Genomic DNA, 23654 nt, shown 5'->3' with positions numbered 1-23654 from the left:
ACATACAGGATTTCTTTTTAAGATGTTTTTTGTGGAAAGAGATAAACGGCTCTAATACAGAGAATATTGCTACAAAAAGCCAAGAACAAGGTACAGCAGGAAATCACACCAGTACCTGTTTGATCTTCTGCATCACACGTAGAATCGTGGAGATTCACACACTGCAAGCTATGTTTTGAAGAAAACTAAAAACAATCCTTTTCACTCAGGTTCTAACGATAAACTTGTGCTCGTTTCAAGATCAACCCACACATTCAAGTGCCCATTGTGCAGCACACGTTTGTTTATCAGTTTGATAGCATTAGGTAATCTTCACATATACCGAGGAGTATTAAAAATGCAACAAATGAATACTGGAGCCAAGAGAATTATTTGTTTTCAATGACACTCAGTACATTTTTAAATGCTCAACCTACATTACAAAAGTATTATAACACCTTTCAAAGTTTTGCAACTTTGCATTACATGAAAAATGTATTTTTGACAATACTGATCATCCATCTATAATCAGAAAGCTGCTTATTCCAGTCAAGCCCATATTCTGAAGTGCAGTGCTCAAGGTGGACCTAAACCCCATCTATACCGGAGGCACACACCTGGACAGTTCTGAGACATGAATTAACCTAGATGGCATGTCTTTGGGAAGTCTAAGGAAACCAAAGCACCCAATGAAAACCTAGGAGGACATGCAAGTTCCACAAGGCACCACAGTCCGGAATCCAAGAGCTGTGAGGCAGCAGAGGTAATGACCATGACGCTGTGCTACTCAATAATGTTCAGAAGAATGAAGAGGAGGATGCAACTATGACTAAATGAAAGGGCAGGGGGGGGTGTTAAGAGAAGGACACTCTCTGCAACTAATGGGTTAAAGAAAGGAGGTGAACAAAAATAAAGATAGTGAGAGGAGTTAGGGAGGGAGAAACACTAAATTATCGCAGATCGTTCGTCACCAACAGAGAGGCTGGCTACGGATCACACGTAGGGCTTGGCTGACGTTGGCCGGCAGACAGCTTCTAGTGCAAATCGAAGTGAGAAAATACCACAGAGGAGGGAGTGAGAGATGTATCCGGCGCCAGACCAGCCCCCTTCCCAATTAAACAGAAAGCCTATTTTATCTGTGAGGGAGCCTTCTGCCAGCTCATTAACAACTGCAGGTTCTAGGAGTGCAAATTCCGCATCTCTAGCAATGCCTAACCCTTTAGCCGCCTGCTGAACCATGATGCAGTGCCAATTCTTCCAAAGAGCATTTCAGTTTTGTGTGATGGAAAAACAACTATAAGAATCGTTATGCGAGAGCAAAGGAATCACTCAAAGCAGTGGTGTTGTTATAAACCACAACAATTAAAAACAGTGCTTAACAGGTCTGCCATTCTAACAACTTCTTATAAGTTACTAAAAAGAAAATTCAATGCTTGCACGCATGCACACACATACATCCTACCGTATATAAACCAACCACAATCGGCCATGTTGCAGCTATGAATCGTACCATGCCAGAGATGGTATTGTACATTTCATGAAGGCTGTGCAGGCCTGAGTTTTCTGGGTTTTTTTTTTTACATAGCTGGCATTTGGAGGAAGAATTTTTCAATTTAAAAAGTAAAATGCTTTTACGTGAAAACCGCAGCATCTTTTAGTAGAAATACATACCTCTACTGCGTTACACTGCGTAGTGTTAAGTAAAATACGTTTTTGGAACAATTTATAAAACTGTAAATTTATAAAATTGTTTTTGCCTTTTGGTATACTTCTTAAAATGCTTCTTAAATGTAACTACAAAACTAATTGAAGAGCTAAAATATATGATATTATTTTTCACAGAGGCATTGTTTCACCACTCATTGAAGTTTAACAACATATATACCAAAGGGGATAAAATGAATACAAATTTAGCCAACCAATTCTCCAGCAATGCCTGAAGAAACTATATCTGCTCAATGGAAGAATTGAGCAGCTTGTGTTGGTGTCACATTTACAGAATACATAAAGTGAATGTATAAAAGAGCCAAGGTAAGGCATATTTAGGACAATATTTCAAGCTACTGTATGCCAATATGACTGTAAGATTTCGTGAAAGGCTTGAAAGACTTTTAAAAATATAATCCTCTGCAACCAGGTACAGGAGTAGGTGTCTAAATACCTGTTTTTAATACACATCTGCCTCACTTTATCCAATCAAACACTTTTGGGAGAGGATTTGGCAACACAGCTGGCCAGTGCATAAGACTGAAACAGAAAATGTCTTCCATTAAAGGGAGGAACGTTTGTCATTTTCACAGATGGCATAGAGCCGGTCTTAAAATCTGGTCAATGGAACCATGGGGCTTTGCTGAGCTTTGTCCGCAAACAGAAAAGACAGTGTCTGAACCTGCAAAGCTTTACATTAAGCAAGTGTTCCAGAGGGAAGGTCAACCACGTAAAAGTAATGGTGTTATATAATACAATAGTTTTTTTTTTAATACAGTGTATATATTAGAGATATCTATATATAGTAAATATGAAATTATAACAAACTATGATTACACTCGTGCACAAAAAATACAAACGATTCGTTAAATAATATAGACAAAGCAGTACTATATTTACATGAAATTCAAATATATAATCATTTCAAATATTTAGCAAGTTCATGGCAAAAATGTCCTTTAAAAACAGTTTGACTGGACTGACTTTTTCAAAACAGATTGCATTCTTCCGCGCTTCAGCATTTTCAGATTCGACACTGCTCAAGTTCCTCCCTAACTACCCCCCTCCAAAAAACATTGAGAAATTTTCAACAAGGGAGAGTTGTTTAGCTTTCGTTTTTCATGACCCAGAAATTTATATTCCAAATAAAGTCTCAGGAGAAAGGAACTTTTCCACATTACCACCAACCTGACACACATTCTTTTGGAGAATTGATGGCTGGCTCCAAAATAAAAGCCCCCCTGAGAATCATACTGAATATTAATGGCCTGATCCTGCGAACAACTCGCACAAAAACAACAAAAAGGTTTTCACAGAATAAAACAAACATCTTTTTTTGAATCAATCAATTCTAATTACATGAAACTAGGCCAAAAAGTTAGGTGGGATCCAGCAGTGATGGACAGTTAGGCAGGACGACGGATTAGTTTTACACACCAGTCAGTCCATGAAGCTAATTACTGCACTTTACAACAGAGCATTGTGACGTTTTATGAGAAAATGTACATTCATTCTACAGCATATACAAGACCTTCAGGAAGCAATTTAATGTTTGTTTAGAATAGTTCAATGCCTTAACCTTTTTGTCTGGTTTATACAGAAGCCATGTGCTTCATTAAGTCAAACTTCTGTATGAACCAGACAAAACAGCAACACTATTAATGTGGGATTAGTTTGCAACTATACCTAAAACACTCAAACTTCAGAAATGTGGAAACTTGTGGAACAAATTACAGTCTAATTATGAAACCCACAACATTATTTCTCATTTTATAATTTTAACTTTTATTCACTATTTACCATGTTGAAATTAATAGACTTTAATCCAAAGTAGGTCAGACTATTAAAAAAAACTTGGCTGAGAAAATGAAGGGTGTTCCTTCAAGGCTTAAGGATCTAAACTACAGTTCTGATAAACATTGAGAAAGGATTCAATATGTTACTTGATCCAATGTAAACACAAAAAAGCCAGAAAATATATGTTAAAAAGCAAGTACAGATGTCACAATTCCTTTGTTTTTGCAGCTTTGCAGGCCTACATCTCAAGAGGAAGGTTATATTATATAATGAGCAAATTATTTAGCGACAACAGACTGATGTGGTGCAAACGTTTCTCGTGTCACCTCTGACGTGTGTGGTCATTTCCCCAGGGTAGCATTTGGAGGGGAAAGAACAGTGGCAACTACACTAAAAACATTCGTATTGCTTGTACAGACAAACCTCCCAACTTCAAGAGTTATTAATTCCACCACCTTACATGGAGTAACATACATGCATGAAAAGCAGGGTTAAAATGTCTTCTGTTCTGGACCGAGCTCAACTGAAGGAAGCCTTCACAGATGTAGAGTTTTCTGTCTACCTCACCTTTTTATGTATTTTTGGTTCAGATACTGCCCTGAGGTGACCCTGACCTCAGATTTTAGTGTCATCCTGAACTGAAATAGTATGGAAATATTGACCAGAAAAAGGGGTTATGTTGAGGTCATCATTACAAGAATCACATGTTCATGTTCACAGGGACAATGTAATGCACCAAGACATATCAAAATATTTATGGCAAATGTTGTAACACTTTCCACCAGACACGTCTGTATTAGTCAAATAAATATTTTATAATAAGTGCTAAACAAAGGATAAGAGTTATCTTCTAAATAAGTGGAAATTCAGAATCATAAAAAAGTTTAAATATACTGAATTCCTCTAAATAGTAGCAATTAGATTTTACAATATGAGATTTAAATACTCTTGGCAAATTAAATAAACACATTTTAGAGTAAAAACCATGCAGTAAATACCACAAAGATTAATAATACGTCTTAAACCAAAACTAAAATAAATATTGCTTTTCAAGATAACGTTCTAAGGGACATATACAAAACATTTTGCAGAAGATCATGAAATAACATCTGCAAACGAAACTGTTGACAAGTCACATCTGAATAAGAGTTACATTACAATATTAAAAATAGACTTGCCGTGTGTGTCTCAGAAACAGCACCTTAAAAGTTTCTTTCAAAAAAGGGAATAATAGCACAAGAATTCTGAAATAGTACTTTTCATGTTAGAAAGCTTCGTACAAACTGTACGTGCATTTACGGAGCTGGCTTTTGTTACTGCAGCCCCTGAACCTGGTACAGGGGTATGTGCAGGGTCACCTCACTCATTAACTACCCTGTCCCCATACTCTGCATTGATGCAGAGCCATCCATAAAACACTGCTTTCTAAGGGTTGTACCATGCTAGATGAAGGCTAACAACTCTCACAACAGCCCTGTACAAGGGAGTAAAACCTGGGAACTGAAACCTATCAAGATCACAGGGACCACAGACACAAGAATCAAGACTTAAAACTATGCCTCAATGTCAGGCATAGAAATCCAGTTAGTAATAACTGAACTATAACACGTGGTTCCATAAAACTATAACACGATGCCATAAAGCAAACTGGCTTTAACAAGATTCATACATAAGGGAACGCTCTTCCACAATGCAGGTGCCTGTTGGCTGTAATGTGATTCAAGCGTACCGGAACGAATCACACGCATAAAGTAAGAACAGTTGCACGGCAGTCTCGGCACAGCATCACACACTTGGGATGGGCCTCAGTCTTTGTCCAACCTGCAAACACACAGCGGAGTTGTGCTGTGCTCAGCTACTGTAGTTTCTTTCTTTAGAAAAACAGTTATAAATACTGCTGTTACAATGAGCGGCCAGGGCATTCGGTTCGTGCATGTGGTGCAAGTGAAAAATGGAAAGCTATTACTCTGGAACAGAAGCTTGTTATGAAGCAGTAGAGGAGAAACGATAGAGCTTGATATCATTTGAGCTGGTGGGCTTAAAGTAGTGTATTTGTTTTTTTTTTAAAGTCTCCTAAGAAAATGTTGTCTCACTCTCCTTCACTGCAGAATTACTTACCGCTTAGTGATGTAAATACTAAAGTAGTTCAGGTGGGTAGCTGCGTCAGCATGCGTAGGCTGCAAAGGAACAAGTAATAGGTTTATTCCATGCTGAAAAAAAGGAGAGAAAACAGAACTTTTCGGCCGTGGAGCCTACTTCAGGTGTCATAAATACTCACACCTGAAGAAGGCTCCACAGCCGAAACATGTTTTCTCTCTTCTTTTTTTTCCAGCATGGAATAAACCTATTACTTGTTCCTATGTAAATACTAATGCATATTATGCCTTGTTTTATTTTTCACTGTTCTCTCTGCAATTATATCTTCGCACAATAATATTATTTACAAACTAATTCATTTTTTTATGGTAAGTTAAAAAATGATAGTATTGTGTACTGTTAAAGGTTCTTACAAAAATGTTCTCACTGCTTAGAAATGTAAATATAGCTGCACATTATGACTTTCTGTTTTCTGTTTAAAATGGTCACAAAAATATGGATTGTGATTGTGAAGTAATACGTTCAAAATAATAGCATGGCCAGTTACTTGTTAATCTGAGCTTTGTACCTACCAACTCCTTAATTCCCATTGAACCAATAGTTTCTATAATGCAGCGTTTTTCAGGAAAACAACGATAAAGTTATATGCCTGTAGTTCATACTTATAAATGAATACATTTCTTGTTTAACCATTATCAAATATCATAATAATGACGAATATACCATGCAATTGCAGGAGCCCGCACACTTAGTTTTTTTGGTAAATATATTCCTAAACTGCTATTGCCTTCAATGATTTTAGGCAGCATTATGTTAGGCAACCCAAATCTTAACATAATGAGTATAAAAAACTTAGACCTCTTTCTATGCATGTTTTCAGAGTACACAAAGCATATTGACTGTAGACCTTGATTAAATTGCTTCTGGTGTCGATCTGATTGTTCATTCTTAACTGACCATGACACACTGACGAGAATTGGAGTTATGCTGTGGATGTCTTACTGGCCAGCCAAACATGAGCTCCGTTCAACCACTGTGGTGAGTCGAGATGGGTTGACATGGCATTTGAAACTTAGGGACCAAAGAACAGGCATGTGCGTGTCCAGTCTCTATGAGAGTAATTGGACAAAATCCCACAAAACAGCATCTGTATCCTGGTCCCAGATTTACAGCTTGCACTGCTATCAAAGGTGGCCACATACTACGAGCCTGTTGATCATCACTGATTTAAAGCATTTTGAAAAGCCGCCTTTTAATAAATAAAGTTTATCATGATTCTTGATTACAAACGATAAACATCACTAAACCTACCACAATAAAAATGTCATTAACCTGATAAAGTCATGAAAAAAAGTGATGTGTGTTTTGATGCCAAGTCTGCTAAGGACATGCCTACTGTAAGTGAAATATCCCCCTGCAGCTGCAGAGTACAGTAAACAATCAGAAAACCATTTCTAAGGGACATACTGCTAAACAAAGTTTGGACATCCAAATATTCAGGACAGCAGGGTGTGCAGGTCTCAAAACAAAACAAAAGACTTAAAACTATATCTCAATGACAGGTGTAGCAATCCATTTAGTAAGAACTGAACTACCGTAGTTCATGCACTGCTGCCAGAGTGTGATTTTTATTGAAATAATAGCAAAAAGCTCTGCTGCAGTTTCTGGTCCGATTTCCCTTACATTACCTTTCAAGCTGAAGCCACAGGCGAGCATCTTGAATCCCATATCTTCTACAACCTTGAAATCCATCTTAAGATAGACCTCTTTAATCGTATTCTTTCATGACGACTAAATACGCTGTCATTGGTTTCTGGTTCATCTCACTGGATGCTGCTCTATGCAACTGGGATTAATGCCTGAATTTTCCTAGTCATTGCACATGATCTACTTCATCGCACTCTTTGCCTCCCCCTTCACTCAGTGGGTTCTGTTCGTTTGGAGGGCTTCACTCTGTAAATGTCACCAAACAATCTTTCTCTTGCTGCATCACTCTGTGCTGCTTCTCAAACCTCACTTTCAGATATTTTGTAAATGCCTATTTAGTCTTTTTACCTCTTCTTGCTTCATTGGAGGATATAGATACCATTAAATTTAACTGCCCATTTCATAGAGGAGTCACAACAAATAAACAGTTTAATACCAGGGCTAGCAGTTGTTCCTGCCAGCATATTCTAATGCCTGTACAGTGATCTAAAAATATTTTTTTTTACCAATACTACCATGTTTTTCTGTATTAGCAACATTTTTTGTATCTTTATTAAACCTGTCATACGGTATGCCAAACATGTTGCATTTCAAGTGTCCTTATACCAATATTTTGGACTTTCTGACAATCCTGGTATTTTCATTCACTGATCTTTCTCTAATATTAAGACCAGTTCAGAAGAATGGGTGTTTTGCAAGACTACCGTAACACAAACAGGATTGTTTTTTATAGCATATGTCAAGGTGTTATTAGTAAAAGCTTAAGAAATGTATAAAATATATTTAGAAATGAGAGGCTTGCCTAAGATTAATGGTATTTTTTAATTATATAAATGTCCAAACATTGTTCCATTTGTTTCCTTAAGAAAAATATGAATATCACATACACAAAATTATTTCCCGAATAATTCGTTTTTCATTGCTGATTCACAGAGGCCCACACATCCTTAAACTACTATAATTCTTTCTCCTCTCTGCCGCGAAAATGAGATTCTTATTCTGAGGGTTATCTTCCTCATCCAGTATCAGGGAGAAAAAGAAACAATTGATTCTTAATCTGATGGCATTTAGGAGAAAATGTTAGAAAAATTAAATGTCTCTTTAAAAACAAAATAAGATAGTACAGCCTTTGGTCTGAAATCAAGCTATAGTACTAGCTGGAATCCTTTAAATAAGAGAAAGAAAACCTTCTGAGATTCCTTTCATTGAAGTCTCCTGTCTATTTGGGTAGTTCTGGAGGTTTGGCCTCAATGCACAGATTGGTATTGGTATTAATAAGTATTAAATCAGTAAGGAAATAATATTTTTACTTTAACACACAGGGCATATAAGTCCTTTCAGACTTAATATTGTTGCTGTAAAGCAATGCACAATCTAAGAATGGCATTCATTTTTTACACCACTATAAGCAAAGTGATGCACCTATACATGAGGAAGTCGCCCTACCGCTAATAACCGCTAAGAGAACATTAATAACTATGGTACCAATTAAAAGTCATTAGGCACCAATGATGCTGCACAATGCATTAATTTCAGGTGACAACCTTTTAACATTAGGTGTTTTTAGATTAATTGCAGATCTTTTATTTGCAGATCTTTGCAGATCTTTAAACGTCTTTTATTCGTTTGGTGACAGTGGAGTACAAGCCTATATGCAAAACCACTAAAGGTTCACTAATGTCTCTGTTTCTGCCTCATCTGGGGTGATAGTAGTATCATGGTATCATGAAGCCATTAATTTTAAATTCTGAAGGCAGTTCGTTGTTACTGGCAATTCAACTGCAGACTTATTTTACAGCAACACTATTGTCACTGCATCTTCTATATCTTTAAGCACACTAACGCTTGTGGCCCACACCTGCAAAGGTCCCCAATATACAGTTTTAATCTGCTACTAAAGTCATGCAATCGCCCACTGTATTACTGGACCTCAACCAAAATGAGCTCCTTCTGGGGCAACCTGGCTAGACAAGCACATTAGTGTCAACATCCAAGAAATACTGATGATCTTGCAGCAGCCTTACATATTAAATGGAGGGACATCAGGCACTGATCAGTTACCCACGGAAGGGTGTCTTGAATATAACACTTGACCTACTTCATCCATGACTTCTGAACTTGGTTATCAGAATCCAACTTAGAAATAAAAAGTCTGTCAAAGTTTCCTAGGTGAAAAACCTTATTCTTACTGAAACACTTATCCTGAGAAACACTAACATTTCTTAAATGTTTCAATGCACGTTCTCTCTTCCCTTGACAATGAAAGGCAATCAGTCCAGACAGTTAAGCATTGACCAGTTTTAACAGTTTTGGTGTATAGGATTCTTTAACGTTATACCATGGCATATTTTTATGTCTCTACAAATGACAAATTACAACAACCTAGGCTCAACCATGGGCAAGACTTTAAGCTTGTCCGTGTTGTGCTGAGAGCTACTCCACGATACACTGGATAAGCACTGAAATATACAGTGCCTTGCGAAAGTATTCGGCCCCCTTGAACTTTTCAACCTTTTGCCACATTTCAGGCTTCAAACATAAAGATATAAATTTTTTATTTTATGTGAAGAATCACCAACAAGTGGGACACAATTGTGAAGTGGAACAAAATCTATTGGATTTTTGAAACTTTTTTAACTAATAAAAAAATGAAAAGTGGGGCGTGCAAAATTATTCGGCCCCTTTACTTTCAGTGCAGCAAACTCACTCCAGAAGTTCAGCGAGGATCTCTGAATGATCCAATGTTGTCCTAAATGACTGATGGTGATAAATAGAATCCACCTGTGTGTAATCAAGTCTCTGTATAAATGCACCTGCTCTGTGATAGTCTCAAGGTTCTGTTGAAAGCGCAGAGAGCATCATGAAGACCAAGGAACACACCAGGCAGGTCCGTAATACTGTTGTGGAGAAGTTTAAAGCCGGATTTGGATAAAAAAAGATTTCCCAAGCTTCAAACATCCCAAGGAGCACTGTGCAAGCGATCATCTTGAAATGGAAGGAGTATCAGACCACTGCAAATCTACCAAGACCTGGCCGTCCCTCTAAACTTTCAGCTCAGACAAGGAGAAGACTGATCAGAGATGCAGCCAAGAGGCCCATGATCACTCTGGATGAACTGCAGAGAACTACAGCTGAGGTGGGAGAGTCTGTCCATAGGACAACAATCAGTCTTACACTGCACAAATCTGGCCTTTATGGAAGAGTGGCAAGAAGAAAGCCATTTCTCAAAGATATCCATAAAAAGTCTCGTCTAAAGTTTGCCACAAGCCACCTGGGAGACACCCCAAACATGTGGAAGAAGGTGCTCTGGTCAGATGAAACCAAAATCGAACTTTTTGGCCACAATGCAAAACGATATGTTTGGCGTAAAAGCAACACAGCTCATCACCCTCAACACACTATCCCCACTGTCAAACATGGTGGTGGCAGCATCATGGTTTGGGCCTGCTTTTCTTCAGCAGGGACAGGGAAGATGGTTAAAATTGAGGGGAAGATGGATGCAGCCAAATACAGGACCATTCTGGATGAAAACCTGTTGGAGTCTGCAAAAGACCTGAAACTGGGACGGAGATTTATCTTCCAACAAGACAATGATCCCAAACATACAGCAAAATCTACAAAGGAATGGTTCACAAATAAACGTATCCAGGTGTTTGAATGGCCAAGTCAAAGTCCAGACCTGAATCCAATCGAGAATCTGTGGAAAGAGCTGAAAACTGCTGTTCACAAACGCTCTCCATCCAACCTCACTGAGCTCGAACTGTTTTGCAAGGAAGAATGGGCAAGAATTTCAGTCTCTCGATGTGCAAAACTGATAGAGACATACCCCAAGCGACTTGCAGCTGTAATCGCAGCAAAAGGTGGCTCTACAAAGTATTAACGCAAGGGGGCCGAATAATTTTGCACGCCCCACTTTTCATTTTTTTATTAGTTAAAAAAGTTTCAAAAATCCAATAGATTTCGTTCCACTTCACAATTGTGTCCCACTTGTTGGTGATTCTTCACATAAAATAAAAAATTTATATCTTTATGTTTGAAGCCTGAAATGTGGCAAAAGGTTGAAAAGTTCAAGGGGGCCGAATACTTTCGCAAGGCACTGTAACCACTGACCTTAGATGGACCCAGGATTACAAAGAGAATAACTTCCATAATATCAAAGGAAACATTAATCTGATTTGACTTATATCTACCTATTTAATACAATTTGCCCCGGATTTTGATCTTCTTTCTGGTTTAATTTAGGATAAAAAGTTCTGTCAATATTGACACTGACCTACAGTCATGGAATATTCATTGCTGTCCATAATAAGTCTATTTACATTGACAGAAGCTTTGCAAAAAGCAACTATGATTTATGGCTCGGGGTTTCACATCTGAAGAACTACATTGGGTTGACATATGCTTTCAACTTTAGAGATCACATCAAAGTAGCAACATCCCTGTATATGAATCAGGGCACTACCACCATTTTGTACAGGGTTTAAGTGTCTACCTTTTCTCTCAGAAACTGTGAGAAATACAATGATAGAGGTAATACAGTGTGTATCAGAATTAAACAATTAGACCCAAACTTTAAGCCATATTAAACCTAAAACCGGATACAACAGTTTTAGGTTTAATGTTTTTTTTTTTAATGTTTCTTTATTAGCCCTATACAATTTCTTACATTAGGAATTCATCTTTTCGCATACCCCAGCTTTTTCTCCATGGAGACACAGACACACAGACAGGGAGAGAAGCTTGGGGTCAGAGCGCAGGGTCTGCCATTGTACGGCGCCCCTGGAGCAGCTGGGGTTAAGGGCCTTGCTCAGGGGCCCAATGGAGTAGGATTCCTCTGCCGGCCGCAGGATTTGAACCGGCAACCTTCCGGTCACAGATCCTTAGCCACAGAGCCACCGCTCCGCCCGTTTAATGTGAAACAGGACCATGGTGTGGGGATTACGAATTCTAACCTCTATTGAGCTGACTCTCACTAATTTCCTTGACAAAAAGGAAAAACTGTTGGGATCAGATTCAGACAGTGTAGGTCAGCTCAGTTCGTAAAATACATTAATGTCAGTTACACAGTGTTCATCATAATGCCTGCAAAATAATTTCCAACTCAGCAACCTAACTCCTGAAGGCCCCCGAGCCAAGCAAGCCCTGTGCCTAACGAGTGGTAAACACCAGTGACATTTAAACACAGTAAGGTCAATTTTCTGGCCTCTCTCTCAGCAAGAGGATGTCAGCAGTACTTACATGTCCTCCGGTGTCCAGTGTAGAAGAACCTTAACCTTCCCAGAGTCTTCCTTCCGCCTTGCTATTACCTAGAAAGAAACCAAAGTTTCAACATTTTGATCATGCTAATAACACAAGGATACAATGCACTGTAACATTCATTGAAATGTTAAACAATAAGAGAAGCAGTCCCAAGGGTATCATAACTTAGTTGTGCACCTCTGTCATCTGAAAATGATGTTACAGTATATAAGCATGCCATGGAAAATCCTGTCACAACTACAAAATAACAGGTTGGTAATCACTCCAAAACAAAACCTATCTTGTTTTCCTGCAACATAAACCAGGACTTTATAGATCAGGGATTTGATCATTCTGAGGTAAAGGTGAATAAGTATGCAAAATAATAAAATACGCTGATTATGTCTGTAGAATCAGACCTGGAAGAACACTAATGTGGTATCTGTCTTATTAAATAAATCTGCAATTTCTACCCAGTGTGTGGCAACTCATCGTTCACATTAATTGAAATAAATCAATACTCAGGTGTTCATTCTAGTTCATTCTAGGAAGGCAGCTTTCTGTTGAACATCTTTTTGTCTTTTGAGGCAAAGTTTGATACAAAGAGTGGTTCAGAACAGCTGAGGCAGAAGCTCTCGTGTTCTTATCTCCATCTAGATACTCCAGCTGAAGAAAAAGAAGAAAAACATATGGGAAAAGACCTACAAGAAAGAGACAGGCCACTGTTCACTAAAAACAACAAGATTAACAAAAAAAAACAGTGTACGTCCCGAGTGCTCCCACATAGGGTTCTGAACAGTTAAGGAGAAAAAGAAACTAACAGAAATCAAATCTCAGAAAACACAATACAGCTTGATAAATACCAAAAAATAACTAAAAGCACAGTGCAGTGCAGAATTTTGTAGTGTATTTTTTCTTTGCAAATGCCAAGCAAAAAATACAAGACAGACACTAGCAAATTAACATCCTCCACAAGGAACCCACCAACCACAATACACAGTGTAAAAGTCCTCTAGTCCTCAATCCTAAATGTACATCTCCTCAATTTCTATACACTCAATTTCCTACTGACAGAGAAGATGCAGCCCCCTCTCTCTGTCACAGTACAAGTTAAAACCATTGCCAAATACAGCAACATTAATTTAATCAGTTTCACAAGTGTATGAAGTTTAATTAAATTAAGTTAAATATTACAAAATCATAATTTTCAAATTTAATGAGCAAAAAAATCGCACCTTTTGTTGCATCTTCATGATTTCAACAAGGCTTTTGATGAAGATTTCTTGCTTTCTGGTTATCAAACATATGACATGATGAACATACACAGTGTCTAAGTGCAGGAGACTTAGACCAATCAATTCTGCGTGATGATTAAAAAAAGTTCAATAAAAACAGAAGTCACAATAATGTTTTTTGATCTAAAAAATGCATGTACATACAAATGTGTATGTACAACAACATTGCACATGATGCACAGCCTACATTGTAATTTACTGAGTCTTCAATTTAAACCTTACAACACATTTATTTTCTAAAAAAATTACAATGTGCCCTTTATGCTATTGCCAACTTGCCTGTACCACAGAATGACGTAAAACCAATTTTATTAAAAATCTTTTATCACGGTTTTAGGTTTAATGTGATGATTTTGGAAACCCGCCAAGCAGCAGGATCTGCAAGAGTTTTACTAACTGATTCTGTGAGCCGTGCCATCAATTTTTCAACCTATTTCCATCCAAAACTTGTCCTGGATTTAAAAATGCCCAACAGTAACCAAGGAAAGACACGCAATAAGAAGGGCTCTGTCCTTGAAGCACCTTTTTAAAATTTCTATGTACACATTCACATTTTACTATAATTTGTAGTATACATAACCTCTGATGCACTCCCAGCTTACATGCATAAGACTCATGAGCAATGATGAGAAAGCTACTTGGTATTCCTTAATGGCACAAGAATAGCATTTGTTCACAGCGCATCACACAGAGCACTCAATCTACAAAGTCATGGTTGGTGGAGCCAAATATTTCACATAATGCACATTACACATTAACCAAGACCATGTTTTTACCTCTTAAACAAATTTTAGCACCCACTGCTCAGCTTGCTATGGCCATTAACAGCAGAATCCTCAATACCTGACAGTAAATAACAAACAGAAGATGCTGAGGAGTACCAAAAAGGCATCTTAAAAATCTTTGTTTTCTTTTCTACATAGCTTGAACGAAAGCTTGTAACACATTTCTACAAAAACAGTGGTAGAACTACAGAAAAACATCAAAATGGGATGATCTGAGTTGAGGTTAAGTCAATCCAGATTGCGAAAAGCCAATCAAACTCCATTCTCCAACACTGTAAGCAAGCGCATCACCACTTATCCAAAATGTTATATTTGCTAACAGGTACAGATTTATGTTCTTCTCCTAATGTTTCTCATTTACTTCCTTGCTACCCCACAGTAAGGTCACCCTAACCTCAATGCAGCTTTGTTTTAGATATTAATCCAACCCCGCAAAACCTTTCAAAATAAGAGAACTAATTTCCAATGAAAGGCTGAAATATTAACTGCCCTGATTTTCACCAACTGAACCAAGTCTTAAATCTATTCATGCACTGTAAACATTTAACACGTAACATTTCCAACTGAGCTGCTAACATTTTTGCATCAAAATATTGCTTTGTTCCGATTATACGTCTTAAGACAGATTTGCTTAATGTGTTTTCAAACAACTTAAGATGTGATTATACCTGAATCTCCAAAAAAAAAAACCATTGAGGTGAACACAAATTCCGATAGTGAACTTATAAAGCAGAAGCAATCAGTTTCAACATTCAAGAAAGTTAAAAAAAAAAACAGAGGCCTTTTAAAGGATATCTATTTATAAGGATCGCAATGAGCCAACAGTTGTTAAGCACATTTATTACGCACATGGATTATAAAAATAATACTTTTGACTCTGGAGAATTGAGTATGCATTCATGAAAATTGGTTGAAGGGCAATAAAAGTCATCTCTTCTGAGACGAAAACTCTTCCAGTAAGTTGGAACTGTGGTTTCCTTCAATTCAACCGTAAACCAAGAGCTATGCAAGATTGGCAGAGGGATGTTTTTCTTCAGTAGCTACTTAAATGGCAAGCCTTTTTGTTTTCAGCTAATAAATATATAAATAAATCCTTCTTTTTCGCCAGCCTACGTCCTGTCAAGGTAGTCCACTGCTGGACACTTTATCACAATACTGTCAAATGCCAGTGTCATGTACCAATCAGCAAGAATTATTCTTCAACAAAACAAGAACACAAATGTTGTTGTGCCTGAGTGAAACAGAGTGGTAGTTTATTTCAAATCGGCTTTAATATATTAAATACTTCCTGAAAATTATTATTTGATACAATGTCTACTTTTAATACTTCCTGTCTAATGTCTCTAATTTAAAAAATCTAGATCCTGGTCTTGCTGTGTAAGAGCTGGATTTGAAAAATTACTGACACCAGCTCAGCATGCTCATATATATTTTAAGAGCAAGACATGCAAAGCCCATTGCTGTAAAAACATCTTAAAAATAAAAGAAATATAACTGGATGGATTTTATGTGTCTAGGCATCTCCACATTTCACAAATTTAGACTGCATAGATGAAAGCAAAGTAAAGACATAAAAGGCACAGTTTCTGAAATCAACCACCTTTTTGTCCTTTTCTTTAATTAGGGCAATCATCCCTACCACACACCACCTCTATGTTAGGGAGTTTCTGTATTTTGTGATCTTATTATTTGTCTTCCAGCTTCTTTAAATACACTGCTGGCTGAAAAACTCCAATTATGAGCATAAGGGAGGAAAGGAGACCTATTTAACAGTGTTCCAAAGACAACAGCTTTCACTGTGCTGCATCCCTCCATGTACGTCAGAGGAGCGCATCTGAGCCCTTGCAAGCTGGCAGCTGTTTAATTGGTCTTTTAATTAAAGAAGCATGGGAGTTAATTTTGCTCTTAGCTGCTTTTGAAAACAGCGTTATAAATGCTATTCGAAGGGCCGGTTTTGAAAGAATATGTATGCGTTAAGAAAGAACGCCACTTAAAATAGCTGTGTAAGATCTCAGCAGAACTTAGTATGATTTAGTGCCCATACAAAGAGTGTTAGGATTAGGAAATCTAGGTTTTATTTTAAAAAGAAAGAACAAAACCATCTATCTGAAGTGTACACTGCATTACAGTGAAGAAAAACTGTATGGATTACAGAACATTCAGAAGGAAAAACATTAAAAAGCAAAAAATTTGGGGCAAACATCTCCAGCAGAAACAGATGTACACGGTAGCAGCACTACTTCGCTGCACATAAGCAATTACAATTGCTAAGAAATCTTACCAATGACGCAGTCTGGTGGAAAACAAAAACATTTCACCAAAACTAAATTTAGCACAAAGAAGCTGTCACCGTGCTTTCTCAACCTTCATACTTGAAAAAAAACATCTGACACCAGATTTCAAGATAAGCACTCCTTTACTTTTATTAAACTTCTTTTTTGGAAAATCCAATTCTCCCACCCTCTTTTTAATTGTCAGTAAGCACACTTGTGGAACAATCAAACTACATTCAAGATCCCTGATGGAACATTAAGATAATAACAATATTAGATTAGTAACACTGAAAGATGAATGCACACGTTGCTATGCATAATGCGCCTCTTGTTTAAGTACAGCAGAACATATTCCCTTTCAAACGTCCTGATTTACTCACTTTTTCGTCTACTCCCTGTCCAGCTTTTTTGGCAATGCTAAAATATTTACTCTCCTACTTTGCATGACCCTAGCTTTATCAGATTTATGTTAACTTTTTTCTGAACTACTGGACAGAATGCTGCTGGCTGGCAATGTATCAGATCACAGATCAACCAGAAAGAGAAATAAAGTGATAAGCTTGCAAATAAAGCAAAGGCTCTCCAGTAAACGTATGTTCAGCCATTCAATCCTGCATAAAATTGTCAACGTTTGTTAACTGTCTCAAGCTATACACTGACTTGGTGTGATAAAGCATTGCAATAAACATAATAGACTACTTCAGAACCTTCGCAGAAAAATGTTGTTTTCATAAATTAAGCATGGATGAAAAGGTAAAAAGAACGGCCTAGGAACTGTGGACTGTATGCTTTAGTATATTTAAAAGGCAAGTGTTGTACAAAGAATATTCTGAAACTAAATGCGTACAATAGTGTTTTCTGGAACTGCATGGCACTCACTGTGATATGGCTCACTCATCCGTATAGTGTCCATATGATTCCACGGTCAGTAATAAACATACTGCCCTTTGTGATCTCATCATTAACAGGGTTACATAGGGCAGGAAGAAACAACCTCATATCGACTTGAAGCGTATAAGTCACAGGGCAAAGAGCCTTAGATCTGGATATGGGACTAGCACTGTATTTTTCATTGCACTGTCTCTCAGGAGGAAATGTTGTTCCCACCCTAAAAACAAAAATGCTACATGAAGTGCAATACAAAGACTATGTACAGTACGTTATTATAGAAAAATAACAGGGCAAGCTGGTGGATTTCATGTGTTCCCTAGACCAAATAACTGTCTGCTTTCTTGATTCTTCTACACACCAACAGAAAAAGTAAAACACAAAAGCTTTTTCTATATTTCCACAGCTTACAAAAATGCAAAAAAACAAACCGATATGCATAACCCCTTAATGCTGTGTCTTATTGACATCTGAAATTTGACATGGGTTTGTGACCTTTTCAGAAATGCAGCCACCTTTAGGATTTGTCCTGGCACCAAACCATATGATGCAGATATGGCTTAGTGCTAAAAACGGAGAAAACGAAACATTCATTGTGAGAATGGAAATTGCATAACTGGGTAAATGAAGAAGAGCCAGTTTTCAGGAGTTTGCACTGAAAATGACAGCTAAATCAAGCCAGCACTGATCAGCATTGAAATGGCAGAGTATCACAATATCTATATGTATAGGCAGAGTTCAAAATGCGAGAGTGCATAAGATCCAGTATGAAATAGAATTAATAAATGTTTCCCTTGATCGAAATGATTTTCAAGGTGAAGATTTTGACTCTGATCACAATTTTCCCTTGAGTTCACCTGATCTTCCATATTTCAATGTGTATCAAGTCGGCTTACAGCAATGAGACAGTTCTACCACAGAGCTGTAGGAAAAGTCAATGCGGCAATGTTAACATCTTATTTTAGGATTGCATTTGGTTCCTATCATTAAAATGTGCATGTGTAATGGAAAGAATGTCGGATCACAACTAGAAAATGGGGTGCAAATACAATAGAAATACAAATAAAGGACACTGAAAATATATGAGTGAATAATCAACAGTGCATTATGTTCTAAATTTAATCTTGGTCATCTGTAATTTCTGTAAAGAACAGTTAAAATATATAATGGGAAGGACTGGTTTAACCTAGTAGAGTATTAGATCTTAATTGTGTGCTGCTTCGTGATTTTTGTTCAACAAAAAGCTTTCTTGTGTTAAATTGTCATACACAACTTATCAAAGAACAACACTGCTCTCTGTTGGATAAACAGAAGAGTGGCAAGTGAATTATATTAGAGAACTTGAATGGTGTAGTACAGGTTTGATTTCTAAACCCTTGCCAGATAATGAGAAAAAAAGATTTCATATCATAATATGAATGAATAAACTAATAATAATTCTTATTGATAAAGTGCCTTTCCAAACGCAAGGACCCACTACATTGCGATAAAGAAAAAAAAGTACAATAGTAAGTAAAAGAAATTAAAAAAAGTAAGTAAAAAATTAACAAAAACAAAGGATAGAATGTATGCAATCAGGTGTAGGTCTAACTAAAAAAATATATATTGGAGCCACACTACTATCTTCTGCGTCTGTAACAGGTTCTTTATATTTCTTTCAGAGGTCCATCACCAGGTCTAACAAATAAGTTAATAAGACACAGCTTTTATTGCTCAGTTTTATTTCAAGTTTTTGTTTTTACTTGTTGGTTTAAAAATAAACAGGGCAACTTTATAAAATATGGTAACTTTATAATCAGTTGTTTGCACAACATTACCTCAACATCAAAAACTAACACTAAAGTTTCTTTTTATGAGACTTCACCTGAGAGTAACATTGGAGTTAAAACAAAATTCAACGTTGGCTTTCTGAATTTAAAAAAACTGAAAAAGCACCTTGTATAGACGATCGTTGTCCTATTCCTAAAACCATATCAAAATACCTTCATTCAACTGATTAATCATTTTCTTCTTTAATTTCTTTCATAAAGCCATGAAGTAATCAATTGCACATTTTGTATAATTTTATCTATTGGCTTCAAAAGCAATAATCCCGAAGCATTTATCATTAAATACTGACAGATGATAGAATTAAATCATATTAAAGAAACTACTGGGGGCAGTTATTGTAGAACAATGTAGTTTTTTCCTGCTGACAAAGTTCCCACTCTAAATACAAAAGGACATACTAATGCGCCTTCCTTTAAAGTAGTTTCCTGGAGAAAGTCTCTGCTGCCATCTGGTGTTCAATGAAAGAACTGACAGAAACACAGGCACAAGTCCCTAGGCTTTGAGAAACTGATGTCTCCTACGATTTTAAACCCGCTAAGTTTTTCATCAAAGGCGAATTGATAAATATCAGGAAGAGGATGCTTAAAATTCTGTGTACTACAGATGTAGGAAATGGCACCCTTGAAGTTGGATTTTTTTTTAACTTGGGGCTCAGTACGTAAACAAAATTATCTTTAATAATCAACTTTTAACATATATTTAATATAGTGCCTTTAAAGGTGGCTTCTCAAAGCGCTGTACAGACTGATGACAACAATAAAATAAAAATATGACACATGCACAATGAGACGGGTCAGTAGATGGGGGTACCAAATACAGTAGGAACCGAAGGGTAAAGAACAGATCCAGTTAAGTAAAAGCTCTTCGAAAGAAAGTTTTGAGTCTAATTTAAAGGAGTTTAGAGAAGGTGACTCTCCGATATCCCTGGGGATAGAGTTCCTGAACTTTGGGGCATAACAGAAGAAGGCCCTATAACACCCGTTAGAGTGCAGACAGGCTTGGAGGGCAGATAGGAGACCAGAATTAGAAGAGTGAAGGTTGCGAGGTGGGGAGTGGGACAACAGTAGCTCAGACTACTCACGTACTAAGGTGCCAAGCCATGCAGAGCCTTATAGGTGAGCGTGAAAATTCTGAAGTCGACAGGAAACTTGATAGGAAGCTAGTGCAAGTGTAGTGGGGCTAGTTTGGGCATGGTCACACAAGGACCCCAGGATAGGTGGGATGTGATCACTTGCACTAGACCTGGTCAGGATTCTGGCTGCAGAATTTTGGACACACTGGAGTTTGTTCAATGTGGATTTAGAAACCCCAGCGAGCAGAGCGTAACAGTAGTCGGCTCAGGAGAAGACAAATGTGTTGATCAGCTTTTCAGCCACAGTTAGCGATAATGTAAGAGGTCAAAGAAAGATGTTTTGACAATATGTTGCACATGTGGGTCGAATGTCAAGCCTGCATCAAATATCACCCCCAAGTTTTTCAAAAATGAAGTTCAAGCACAGTGCCATTCACAAAAAGAGTTACAGCGTTGGCTTTATAAAGTTGAAGGGGAGGGGGGGGTGCCAATAAACATGACTTCAGCTTTGTCAGTTTAGATTAAGGACATTTTGAGCCATCCATTATTTTATGTCAGAAATGCAATCAGAATAGAGACAGCCACATCAGTGTCGGGTTTGGTGCAGATGTAGATTTGAGTATCGTCAGCATATAAATTATAGTCGAGGCCATGTGATCTGAAGAGCTGACCAAGTGGAAACATGTAAATGCAGAAAAGTAAGGGGCCTAGTATCAAGCCCTGAGGAACACCAGACTTGACGAGTCCAATTTCAGACCTTAATCAGCCAAGAGAGACAAAGTGACAGCCATCAGTGAGGTAGGACTTGAACCATGTGAAAAATGTCAGAAATTCCATTCTATAATTTTTGTAAGAAAGGGCAAGATGGAGATGGAGCGAAAATTGTTTAGATTGCCCAGAACCATGTAAGGCTTTTTTGGCACAGGGGTAATGGCAGCAGTTTTGAGGACCGTTGTTGCAACACCAGTGCTAAAGGACTCATTTATATTATTGAGGACAATGGGGCAGAGTGAAGTGAATCAGGACTGAACTAAAAAGGTGTGAAGAGGATCTAATATATAGGTGGTGGGTTTCATATGTGAAACCAATTTACTGACAGATGCAGAGTCAAGAAGAGAGAAGGAAACCAGTAAAGTTAGGCAAGCAGGAAAGAGGTGTGGAGGTGCCATGCGTGCGGAAAGAACGTGATGCCGGATGTTTTCTGTCTTGGAGCTAAAGAAATCTAAACATTGCAAAGTTGCAATGAGGCAGGTAATGTGGTGGAGCAGTCTGTCGATAGTGGAGAAGATGTGTCTGGGGTTGTTATGGTAATTTTCAATGTGAGAGACATAGGTGGATCTAGCAGACTCTTTTGTATCCTTATATTCAGATATGTAATCATTCCAAGCCTGGTAATGTACGTTTAGGCCAGAAAGACGCCACCTACGTTCAAGTTTGCAGGAAACTGCCTTCATTGATTGCAGATGGTCGGTTTACGAGGGGGCAGAGCGAGAAAAAGAGTGGTATCATAGTTATCTACATGGTATCATATTATCAGGTACTACTGCTATTAATACTTTTCTTTACAGTACCTCAAAGGAACTTACCATACAAAATCAAAGCAAAAAAAAAGATTAAATACAAACTATGACAATAAGCAGACAAATGAAGGCAGGATTTAATACAGCTAAAAGAATTACATTATCTTGTGTGTGTACTCTACAGCTTGATCTCCCAAAGTTCACAGCTTATTTTGGTAAAAAAAAAGTTCTTCCATCTTCTAAGATTTAAGCCATATGACAAGACAAATAATGCTTGATAAATGTTAGGCTTTGGGCAAACAAAGTTGAGCATCATCAACATAGAAATGCAAATGAATACCATACCTAAGAAGAATGTAACTCAATGGAAATCCATAGATACTAAAAAGAATACAACCAAGAATAGATCCCAATGATACATCAAATACAACTATATTGAGGAAGGACCGATCAGTTTGAATAACCTGCTATAAAAACATTACACAGATTGTCTAAAAACCATCCAATAGACTTCAAATGGTGATATTAACATACAAAGCTTTTCATGATTTGAGGTCCTTGACATTCTCTGGGAGCTACTTATTCATGTTCTCTCGAAACTCTGCAAACCCTGATCCTCAGATCGTTCACCTTAAGAGCCGGAGAAAGAAGGACCCAGAGGACTTCTTCGGAATAAACAGTAAAACACAACACGAAGGACACAAGTGGAAACTACATGGTGGTGCATTTGAAACGGAGAACAGGAGGCACTTCTTTACCCAAAGGCTTTTGGCAGTAAGGAACAAGCCACCCAACCGCAGGTTTTGTAGCCAATACTCTTGACTTCTTTCAAGAAAAGGTTAGATGCAATCCTCTGATCAGTTATTGTACACACTTCACATTACCAAATGGTCTCCTCTCCCTTCTTTGTGTTCTCGTGTTGTGCTCCTAGTTATGCGATACGTCAGAAAGGCTGAAAGTGAGTACCTTTTAAGGGTCAAGCTGAAAACATGATTTAAACACTTAAACCAAACAGATTTTTTTTTTACATTAAGCAAAGAATAATTTATAATAAGGGATTATTTCAGACCTTAATGATTTATGGATGACGAATATGAAAACGGGGCACAGAATTCCATAATGGAAGCAAAGCAAGACAGTATAATATATAACATTACTTAATTAACCCTTTACAATTTCTTGCATTAGGAATGATCTTTTTGCATACCCCAGCTTACTCTCCATGAGACACACAGACACACAGATAGGGAGAGAGAGATGAGTATGTATGAGAGAGAGAGATGAGAGAGTATGGACGTAACCTAAGAAACATGGCACTTTTAATTTGAATGATTTCAGATACATCATGAGGAGAGGCTACATGGAACTCTGCATAATCAGATGCTCTAATCTTGGGAGTACATGAACTATGAAATTAAGGCTCACAAGACAATCTAATTATTTTAGATTGAAAAAAACAAAATGAA

At 37.5% G+C, this 23654-nt stretch overlaps 1 protein-coding gene across 1 annotated transcript in view; it reads right to left on the bottom strand.

The window, feature by feature from the left end:
• aebp2 (AE binding protein 2) overlaps positions 1–23654 on the bottom strand; it is an 83431-nt gene that overhangs the window by 9824 nt on the left and 49953 nt on the right. Inside the window, exon 6 of the mRNA XM_088645699.1 lies at positions 12526–12593. Coding sequence (XP_088501825.1) covers positions 12526–12593 — 68 coding nt within the window. The remainder of the gene's footprint in view (positions 1–12525; positions 12594–23654) is intronic.

This window comes from Lepisosteus platostomus, chromosome 9 (genome assembly GCF_059453375.1).
Source record: "Lepisosteus platostomus isolate fLepPlt1 chromosome 9, fLepPlt1.hap1, whole genome shotgun sequence".
In the NCBI taxonomy this organism is placed as follows: Eukaryota; Metazoa; Chordata; class Actinopteri; order Semionotiformes; family Lepisosteidae; genus Lepisosteus; species Lepisosteus platostomus.
This window is presented reverse-complemented; position numbering and strand designations above follow the sequence as displayed.